Source organism: Lasioglossum baleicum, unplaced genomic scaffold, assembly GCF_051020765.1.
Source record: "Lasioglossum baleicum unplaced genomic scaffold, iyLasBale1 scaffold0065, whole genome shotgun sequence".
In the NCBI taxonomy this organism is placed as follows: Eukaryota; Metazoa; Arthropoda; class Insecta; order Hymenoptera; family Halictidae; genus Lasioglossum; species Lasioglossum baleicum.
The window spans coordinates 187,862-199,425 of record NW_027469125.1 but is presented as its reverse complement, the minus strand read 5'-3'; the positions used below and the strand labels follow the sequence as shown (position 1 = coordinate 199,425).

The 11,564-nt window shown below is 42.3% G+C and overlaps 1 protein-coding gene across 1 annotated transcript; it reads left to right on the top strand.

Annotated features, from left to right (window-relative positions):
* The first annotated feature begins 3,567 nt into the window (after positions 1-3,567).
* LOC143219730 (uncharacterized) lies at positions 3,568-8,409 on the top strand. Its single transcript, XM_076445606.1, has one exon. The coding sequence runs from the start codon at positions 3,568-3,570 to the stop codon at positions 8,407-8,409; it is 4,842 nt and encodes a 1,613-aa protein (XP_076301721.1).
* Positions 8,410-11,564: the final 3,155 nt, after the last annotated feature.

Sequence of the window (11,564 nt, the reverse complement as noted above, 5' to 3'; positions counted from 1 at the left end):
GGAAGCCGTACCCTCCCATCTCCACGGGGCAACTCGTCCTTAGGAACCACACACTCCCCCCATGCAAGTGGGAACTTGGCCGTGTAATCCAGTTGCATCCCGGCGACGACGGTCACACTCGAGTCGTTACCGTCAAAACGGCGACGGCAACGCTAAAGCGACCTTTAGTGAAATTATGTTTATTACCCGTCCAGAACGCATCGTCCACCCCATAGACGCAGTTCCATTCGACCGTCGTCGCGCGTGTTCGTTCCGGGTCCCGTCTCCCTCGCTCCCGCGCGCGAATCAAACGATGCGATCTGATGCGTCCCGTCACGGCGGGCGGCGTTCCCCATTGGTTTCCACGATCAACGTCAAAATCGCGCTTCTCAGAAACCGTTGCGACAAAGTAAAGCGAACCCGGCGACAGCGAGTCGCCTCTCGGGCGTGCGCTTCTGGGTATAGCGTTAGTGACCATTGTACAACGCATTCCCTTTATTGTGAAGTCTCGCGGCTGTGCGAGGCCCGACCTTCTTAGTCATAGTGCGTGCGTGAAAGGGGTGCTTCGTTTCGATACTGTGTTTCGAGGCGGGCGGTATGTTCGAGATTCAAAGTAAGGAGTTTACCGGTCGATGCGAGACACGGATAAACACCGCGCGACACTTGGTTTTTACGTCGAGTCAGCGGTGCGTAGAGCCCGCTGTTATTGTTTCAACGTTCGTAACGTCTCGCATCGACCGTAAATCACCTTACTTTGAATCTCGAAACAATCGATTCGATAAGCGATCCAAGCCAATCGCGTGACACCACCTCGGCCGAAGCGACGGCTATTTAGGGACCCTCCTGCGTCGGAGGAGTCATTCCTCGCGATACCTCACATGCAACCATCATCCAAGTTTCTTTGTATTATCGCGCCTTGCTCGAACGACAAATAAAAGTGAGTTGTCACCTTCAAGATCTTCAATCAACCAGTCTATTCTCGCGAGTTTCCTCGTTTGTATAATTTTCCCGGTCTCTTGTCTCCGCGCGCCCAAATCTGGGCGATCCCGGCGCCCCGGCATTTCCATCTAAAGGTCTTTGCAGACTATACCGTCACGGCAGCTACTTGCAACGGACCGCGCGGTCAAAAAGGCACCGCGGTGGTGGTCTTTTCCGTACACTACTGACGGATCGGCACCGCAACGACACTGAACGACACTTTCAGTGACCCTCACCACTGGCGCGGGCGTTCGCCGCGCCGTAACTGGCCGTAACCCATCGAACGACCTTATCCAGACCGTTCTAGTGGTGAACACAACTGCGCTGCGCTGGCGGCAACTCATGTCGAGCGAAGATATTTTGCTTTCTGGTTCGAAAAAACGTCGACATTGCAAACTTCATAGGGCGGTTTCTCAAGATAAAAGTCTGCTCTATCGCGTAATATAGTTCGATTTTCCCCTGGACCCTTATTTTTAGATAAAGTGAAAAATATTCTCAAAAGTTTGTGCAAAAGTGGTGTCTCTCCGTCTTTAATGATTGTTTAAACATGTTTAAAGAATCGTAATATATTAGTATTGGGTATCACTGGATTCGCGAAAGTCTACAGAATCTTTTGCTGTAAAGAACAATTCAATATCTTTTATAATAACATCACAATATTTGTTTAACGTTGAAAAATACGTTTCTTATCTTAAAGTCATGTTTCTCAAAAACTGTGCATCTAGGAGAAAAATTAAGGGCAGATTCGGAATCAGCGCAAAAAACTCTATAGGATTCACCCAACAGTAATTGTAGAACATGAAAAACGATTGATTTTGTTGGACAGAGTAATTACTGTCATATTGTGTGGTCTGGAAACCGCGTTTCTTAACGCCCGAATATGTCGTGCTTTAGACCTAAACTTATGAAGTTATTCGGGAAATCTAGTTAATTGAAAATATTAAATTTGCATATGTTCTATTTACAAACAATCATTATCGATGATAGACATTATCATTGACTGATAAATATCCATTATAACGGAAAACAATTCTTTTTGGTCATATGGAACCGCTATCGATGATGGAAATAATTTTTGTCTATTACTATTAGGAATCATTGTCGAGGACAGAAATTTATTTGGGCTACTGATCATGCGAGAGTCAAGTTAGGTCCAAGTCAAAATCATATTTATGGCTATATTCTGTATGTATGTTATAAGAAATTATATATAGGGTATTTTGTTTATCCAATGACGGAAATATCTCGTAACATGCTAAAGTTACGAAAAAATTAGTTTACAAAAATTGTTCAGTATGGAGGGAACAATAATATGGTGTAAGTTTTTTTCAGGACTCGAATGGTGGGGGGAGGAATTTCACGAAACAAATTAATTTTCTTAAATGGATCCTCTTTTTGGGCAGAAAATTATTTGAATAACAATTTCGAGCATACTTTAATGAATAAAACCACTAGAAACGGTCCTAATTCCGTCGAGTTTAGGCTTTTCTTAATCGGCAGAACGCCACGAATTGGCTCGTGTGACTTTCGTGAGGGCAGCACGGAAAATTAATAAGTTCAGCATTCGCTCCTTAGCGGTTTCATGCCGAGCTACCTGGCTGGCCGGAGGATTGCCCGGCCGTGTTTATTGCACTACTATTGTGTTCTGGGCTCAGGCCTCAGGGCTCGACCCTCGGGCGTCGCACAGTGGGGTATTTGGCCTGTTTAGCGCGCCAAAAGTCGAAATTTTTACTTTGTTCAAAATGACTAAAACTTTTTACCCATGTACCTGAATATATATGCAAGTAATCTACAATAATATCTATATATATAAAAGCGAAGTCCTGACTCACCTATCAACGCCCAGGCTAAACCCTTGGACCTAGAAAGCTGAAATTTTGCACAGAGGTTTCCTTTATGATCTATACAAGGGATAAGGAAGGATATTTCGAAATTCAACCCCTAAGGGGGTGAAAAGGGGTTGCAACGTTTGTATGAGGAATATTTTATTTGTGGTCGGATTTACTTCATACTTGGTCTTAATGCTCTTTGATATAATTAATCGAACACCTGTTTCGGCATTTTTCAAAATTCAACCCCCGAGGGGGTGAAAAGGGGTTGCAACGTTTGTATGAGGAATATTTTATTTGTGGTCGGATTTACTTCATACTTGGTCTTAATGCTCTTTGATATAATTAATCGAACACCTGTTTCGGCATTTTTCAAAATTCAACCCCCGAGGGGGTGAAAAGGGGTTGCAACGTTTGTATGAGGAATATTTTATTTGTGGTCGGATTTACTTCATACTTGGTCTTAATGCTCTTTGATATAATTAATCGAACACCTGCCTCGGCATTTTTTAAAATTCAACCCCCGAGGGGGTGAAAAGGGGTTGCAACGTTTGTATGAGGAATATTTTGATCGTGGTCGGATTTCTTTGAAACTTGGTCTTAATGCAAAGATACAGCCATCTTCCGCCGCGAGAGGGCTGCGACGACGTAGCGAGTTTCTCGCAAGCAAAATGTTGCACGAGATGTATTAATACGCGTAGCTATTTTTCTTATTCCTACTAAGACTAAGACTTATTATTCTTACTCGACCAAACCGTTGCTTCACAGTTATCCATACACAATGACTGTTGAATTATTGAAAATTAATGGTACTATGGTGCCTCACACCGTAGTTCCTATAATTGGAGATGGGGCCTGTTTGTTTCGGGCCATCTCCTACATATTGTATGACATACAGGTAATGGCCAGAGAAGTACGCGAGGAAATCGTTAGCCATGTGGTGGCCAACTGGGACGAGTTTGCCATTATGTCCCACGACAGCAACGGGAACAATTACTCCAGTGCCGTTGAATACTGCATTGACATGTCACGCCCTTTTACTTATGGTGGTTTGTGTGAGCTGAAAGCGGCAGGGCAACTCTTTCCATGGGTCTTTGAAGTTTACCGTAACGGTGAGCTGTACGTATGTTTTGGTACTGTAGGTAATCACGTGGGACGACTACGCTTTTCACATGATCTGTCACGTGGCCATTTCGATGTATACGTAAATGAAGTGACTACTATGTCACCGCCGCCATCAGAATCATATTGTGACTCATCTCTGTATCTTACCGTTTCTACCAAATGCCCAAAAAAACGTCGTGCCAGATGCACCGACGCTATTCGGAAGAAACAACGTCAAAACGCTTATAGAAATTATGCGAAAAAACACCCTGAGGTGAACAGAAAAGCTGTGGCTACGTACCAGCAAGCTCACCCTGAGGTGCATAGGAAGTCACAGTCTCGATATGAGCAAAATCGAGTAGAAAGTAAGGAACGTTCTTGGAAAATCAAGGATCACTCCGGCATGGCATATGATATCGATACAAATTATGAAAAGGATAGTACTGTGGCTTTGGGTTCCATGACCAACAAGTGTCGGTGGTGCAATGCACTCAAGTGGAAGGAGGAGGCACCCGGCATGTGCTGTAGCGCTGGAAAGGTGCAGCTCCCGCCTTATGAAGAGCTACCCGAGCCTCTCTACAGCTTGATAATGAATATACATCCAGAACATGATCATTTCATGAACGTTATTCGTAAATATAATAGTTGTTTTCAAATGACCTCATTCGGAGCTAAACAGATAATAAAGGACGGTTTTATGCCAACTTTTAAGGTTCAGGGCCAGGTATACCACTTGGTTGGGAGTTTGTTGCCAGCACCTCAAAACGAACCACAATACTTACAAATATATTTTGTTGGCGAAGACGACAGAGAAGTACAATTAAGGTGCAGTAACGTTCCATATGTAAAACATGACTTAGTCAGACAACTACAGGGAATGCTGCATACGTTTAATGCTTATGTAAGAGATTTGAAAGTCGCCCTAAACAAGGTGCCTGCAACGTCTAAAACATTCAAAGTAGCTATTAATGCTGAGAGGAAGCCACCGGACAGCCACAGGGGTCGCTTCAATGTACCTACGTCAAATGAGGTGGCCTTAGTAATGGTTGGTCAGCAATTTGAGAAACGAGACATTATCCTTGAGAGCCACGATAACTCATTAAAACGCATTAGTGAAATCCACCGTTCATACGACGCCCTGCAGTATCCGCTTTTGTTTTGCCGTGGCGAGGATGGGTACTCCATTTCTTTACCTCAGCGTGATCCTCAGACCAATCAAACACTTAAAAAGACAGTCTCCGCTGCGAGTTTCTATTCTTTTCGTATAATGATTAGAGAAGGAGAAGATAATCACCTGGTGTATTTTCGTTCGCTTTTTAGTCAGTTTTTAGTAGACATGTATGCCAAAATAGAAACGGAAAGGTTGATGTATATCAGAAAAAACCAGGCGCAACTGAGGGCTGACAGTTACATACACTTGCGGGATGCTATAGAGAGACAGGACGTTGATGTTGAGCAGTTGGGTCAAAAGGTGGTGCTCCCGTCATCTTTTACCGGGGGACCACGTTATATGCACGAGCGTACACAAGACGCTATGACATACGTTCGTCAATACGGCCGTCCTGACCTCTTTATCACATTTACGTGTAACCCCAGATGGAAAGACATCACAGATATGCTTTTACCTGGTCAAAAGTCACATGATCGCCATGACATTATAGCCAGAGTATTCCACCTTAAGGTGAAAAAGATGATGGTTCTTCTAACCAAAGGCAATCTGTTTGGAGCGATGCAATGCTTTATATACTCCGTGGAATGGCAGAAACGGGGTCTCCCCCACATTCACATCTTGCTATGGCTACAGCAGCGTATCACGCCAGATAAGATCGACAATGTTATTAGAGCTGAAATACCTGATCCTGAGCAAGACCCTCTTCTCTATGATATTGTAAAGTCCAACATGATACATGGCCCTTGCGGTAGTTTAAACCACAAATCGCCCTGCATGAAAGATGGTCGTTGCAGTAAGAGGTATCCTCGACCACTTCTCAAGGACACACAGACAGGAGACGATGGATATCCGCAATATAGGAGGAGGTCTCCAGCTGACGGTGGTTACACAATAAAAAATAAAGAAATTGAGTTGGACAGCCGCTGGGTGGTGCCTTACAATCCTGTCCTGTTACGTACTTTCAATGCTCATATTAATGTGGAGTACTGTAACTCTGTTAAGGCCATCAAATATATTTGTAAGTACGTGAACAAGGGTAGTGATCAAGCGGCCTTTACTATAGAGAATGAGAAAGACGAGGTGAAAATCTACGAAAGCGGCCGGTACATAAGCAGTTCCGAAGCAGTTTGGAGGATCTTAAGCTTTCCGATTCATGAAAGGTTCCCCCCCGTGGTACATCTCGCTGTTCATCTTGAAAACGGCCAGCGTGTATACTTCAACCCCAGAAACCTGTCAGATAAAATAAACAGCCCACCTCAGACAACGCTGTTAGCTTTTTTTGAAATCTGCAAAACGGACAATTATGCTAGAACGCTGCTGTACTCTGAAATATCTTCTTACTTTGTCTGGAACAACAAAAAATTTTCTAGAAGAAAAAGGGGGATAGTTGTAGAGGGTTGGCCTGGAGTGAAAAAAGAGCACGTTCTGGGTAGGGTCTATACCATTCATCCAAACAATACCGAGTGCTACCACCTACGCCTGTTGCTCCATGAGGTTAGAGGGCCGACATCTTTTGAGTACTTAAAGACTGTGAATGGTATCCTCCATCCAACATTTCAGTCTGCATGCAAGGCTATTGGATTGCTTGAAGACGACAAGCATTGGGACACTACTTTAGAAGAAGCTGCATTGTGCGATTCTCCTTTGAAGCTGCGAGAGCTATTTACAATAATGTTAGTTTTCTGTCAACTCTCTGATCCTTTAAGCCTTTGGGAGAAATACAAAGAGAGTCTGTCGGAAGACATTAAACGACAACTGGAGAGAGAATTGCAAGATAATGCGCAACTGCTCATAGACGAGGTGTACAACAGATGCTTGATGTTGATCGAGGATGCAGTGTTAACTCAAGCAGGACAAAACTTGACACACTACGGATTGCCTCAGCCAAAAAGATCTGCAGCAACTTTCGGTAATCTAGAATATCTAAGAGAGATTAATTATGACCCCGGTGTGCTGAGAGAGGTGGTGTCGTCTAATGAGGAGTTACTGACGGATGAACAGCTTTACATTTATCAGGAGATCCTTAGCAATATTGAGAAAGGAATTGGCAAAATATTTTTTCTGGATGCTCCTGGTGGCACTGGAAAAACCTTCCTTATCAATTTGCTATTGGCGAAAGTAAGGAGTAATCGTGGGATCGCCATAGCTGTCGCATCGTCAGGAATCGCAGCAACATTGTTAGAGGGAGGCAAGACAGCTCACGCTGCCTTCAAGCTGCCGTTAAATATCATCTATGTCGAAACTCCGCTCTGCAACATTTCAAAACAGAGTAATGCGGCTCAAGTGCTGCGCGATTGTAAACTTATAGTTTGGGACGAAAGCACAATGGCGCATAAAGGGGGTTTCGAAGCACTAAACAGAACTCTAAAAGATATCAGAGGGAACGATGACATGATGGGTGGAGTCACCGTGTTGTTAGCTGGAGACTTTCGTCAGACTCTGCCAATAGTGCCGAGGGGAACTCGAGCAGACGAAGTGAAGGCTTGCATTAAGGCCTCAAATCTTTGGTCATTAATAAAAAAACTCCACCTTAAGAAAAACATGCGGGTGCACTTAAAGGGCGATGTTTTCGCTGGAGAATTCTCCAATCTCCTTCTTAAAATAGGAAACGGAGAATATCCGGAAACTGAAGGCAAGATTCAAATTCCACCAAATCTTGCGTCAGTTGTGTCGACAGTTGACGACTTAATAGCCCGAATATATCCAGATGTCCACAACCTACACAGCAAGTCAACGGAGTGGCTGGAGGAACGTGCGATTCTGACACCTAAGAACGATCAGGCTTCAGTCATTAATGACACATTATTGAAGTCGTTCGCAGGTGCAGAACATCAATACAAATCTGTGGACACTGTAATGCACACAGATAATGCTATACACTATCCTGTGGAGTTCCTAAATACACTCAACCCACCTGGTCTACCGTCTCACGAACTTATCCTCAAAGTGGGAGCTCCAGTAATGCTACTGCGAAATCTCAATCCGCCCAAGTTGTGCAATGGGACCCGGTTGCGTGTGAAAGCCTTACATAAAAACGTGGTAGAGGCCATTGTATTTACTGGCTGTGCTCGAGGTGAATCGGTGTATATACCGCGGATACCACTTATACCGTCGGAGTACCCATTCGAATTTAAAAGGCTGCAGTTCCCCCTTAAGGTCTGTTTCGCAATGACGATTAATAAGTCTCAGGGTCAGTCGCTGAAAACAGCAGGAATTGATCTCAGGAAAGACTGTTTCTCGCACGGCCAGTTTTACGTGGCCTGCTCGAGAGTGAGCTCACCTAGCAGCCTGGTCGTGTTAGCATATGAAGGCAAAACCTCTAATGTAGTATATAAGGAGGTACTTTAAGTATATAATCATAACCCTTAGGTACGTCGTGGTTTTTCAAGAATCAACTCCTTATAAATTCAATTCAAAATGCGGCGGTATGGCGTAAATAAGCCTAAAATCGGTATGGCTGTCGCTATTGAGGTTTCTTAGGACGTTAATTACGAAAATGGCGGCATGACATAAAATTAAAACTCTATAGGGGTGAATGGGGGGTTAAAAGGTTTTATATGGAGAAATAATATCAATTTCCGAGGGCATTAAACGGTTTTCTGTGCGAGCGAAGCCGCGGGCAAAAGCTAGTTTTTCCATAAACGGTACTATTTAGTAACCTATAGATACTTGAAAGTAACATATTCTCGTGACCGAGAGAAGCATGGAAAAACTTGTGTTAAAGAAATGATCTTTCTCACAAGTTTAGTGTATCAAATCAAGATAAAAACATACCTAGGATGTAAAGGAAGGTTTATAGAGTAATTTTACTGCTTTTTGTTTTGTACTCTTCGGTGGTTTTGATAGAATAAACAATTAAAAGTGATATAATTTTTTTTTCAGAAAATTAATATGTTTCATGTAATAACTTTTTTTCTCCGCAAAACACCCCTCTAATTTTTTTAGGGGTTAATCATTGGACATTGCTTTATACAATCCTGAAAAGTTTATATGCGGTCTCGTGCTGTAACATACCTTTTTATGCGATTTAGATCAGTATGGCATGAACCGACCGTATATCATATGACTGATAATGATGAAATAACTGAGCTGTAGGTGATAGATACTTGGAAGTAAATGAAGGAAAATGAAAGTCATTATTGCTAGAATATTAATTTATATTATAAAAAAAAATTAATAAAAATTAATTAATATTTATAATATATTTTTTTTTTACGAAAAAATGTTTGAAACAAAAGTTTAACAGTATTAACCTCAATATAAACTTCAATATATAAAACTTCGAAAAAATTTTGTTTAAAACAAAAAAAACAAGGTCGCTTCGATTTTTTAAACATTAAGTTGTATTTTTGATTTGATAGTATTGTAGCTGGTGTTAAGACGAATTCAACGATATATAATAGTATGACCTTCACACTATTAATAACGTCGCAATAGTTTTGGCGCGCTAAACAGGCTAAATACCCCACTGTGCGTCGGTCGTGTTCATTGTAGCCTCGAGCTGGCCGAAAGTATTCATGGATTTATTCATTTTCGAGAAAATAGAATAAAAATAAAGAATAAAAATTTTATTCAAAGCTCGAATAAATTCTCGGCGAATACAAAATTATTCAAATAATTTTTGAATAAAAGATACTTTTGTATTCGAGCCTTCGAATAAAGAATAATAGTTATTTATCTTTTATTAAAAAATTATTTGAATAATTTTGTATTTGAATACTGCCCATCTCTGGTAATAGACAAAAATTATTTCCATCATCGATAGCGGTTCCATATGACCAAAGAGAATTTTTCTCCGTTATAATGGATATTTATCAGTGAATGATAATGTCTATCATCGATAAATGCAAATTTAATATTTTCAATTAACTAGATTTCCCGAATAACTTTTGTGAAATCCAACGATTACTGCATTCCTTGTGATAAAATATGAACTTTTTATAAATGATTTTTTTATCAAATTAAAAAGAGACTATTGTTTATGGCGTCTAGATAACAATCATCGCAAAATTGGCAGTATTTTTATGTTATGCGAGTAACATTTCTTTTATAAATATTTAAAACTTTAAATAACTAACTATAGTATAACTAAAATTGTCATGAATTGACAAATATACGAAATCAACGAACCAATTCTATTGTTTGCGATCTTCATTTTATTCGTTTTCCGTTCGAACACCACATCGAGCGGCCGGCAAAACATTCTCGCCGAGAATGTCCCTTTTGCCAAGACGTTGCGCGTCATGTCGGTGCTGAACGGTGCCAGTCTAGTGCGCGCACCTCCATGGAAACTATATAGAAGAAAGTGAAATGTCGGCGCTGGCCGATATCGTGTGCGCACTTTTTCCCGTCCCGATACGTTGCCGCTCTATCCCGTCTACCTGCTGCGCCGATACGGCCTATTGTCCGCATCCCCATTGAAATACAGAGGAGAGACCCAAAACGGCCGAGCGGTCCTTTGCCGTTACCTGCCGTGACGGTATAGTGTGCAAAGACCTTAAAGTCGAAGCCGAAACATACCCAAAAATTGGCGTAAATCCATCACACGCTTGGGTTCGGGAAACTGAAGAATAGCTTCTACTTTTGACTTCAGCGGTTTAATACCGTCTGAGTTAATCATATATCCGAGAAACTCTATCTCTTCAACCCCGAATACACGTTTGCTCGGGTTGATACGTAAACTATGCTCTTGGAGCCTTTGAAGAACCAGACGAATATGATCCTCATGCTCCTCTTCAGAGCTAGATGCTATCAAAATGTCGTCAATATAAATGAAGACAAAATCAAGGTCCCTTAGTACCCGATTGAGAAAACGTTGTGTTACGTCCCGGGTCGGATATGATCCGACGAAACGAGCCCAGACGGGGCGGGGACGTAACCGACCAATTTATTTAAGACGATCTTAGATCCACGTGGCGCGTAACGTCCACGTCTGATCAGGGACCCGATACCGGTGTTCGTCGTTGTTGAAAAGGCGAAGAGGGGAATAAATGCGAACCGAGACGGACGTCGTCCGTCGTGAACACCGCGTAGAACTAAACCGCATCGCGGTAGTAGAGATGGTTCCCAGTGGTCGAAGTGTCACTATGCGGGTGTGTGCAACTCGTCCGAACGCGTGGGTTTGCTCGATTTGTGACAGGAGATTTCGATCGAAGGGGAATTAGTGTTCTCTCGGTACCGAGCACCCTCTGGGCTCAGACGTACACGATTGATACACCAATTTTAGGGTTAGAAGAACGGACGTAGGAAGTCTAAGGAATTTGCGGAACAGGTCGGAGTCGAACAACCCGATGAAACACCGCGCGCACACTCACTTTCGCGATCACTTTAACCGGTCACTGGGAACGACACTTTAGAAGTGGAAGATATCGAGGAGCAGGATGTTGCTGAATAAAAGCTGCGAAGTAATAGGTTTAAACAAGCAAAGTATAATGAACCAAAATGGATACAAAGTGATGATTTGCGAGCAGAACTCGTGAAACAAAATATAATGACGGCTTGCG

Excerpts from the sequence above, each read along its gene's own strand:
- LOC143219730 (XM_076445606.1), top strand. The coding sequence starts at position 3,568 with ATGACTGTTGAATTATTGAAAATTAATGGTACTATGGTGCCTCACACC.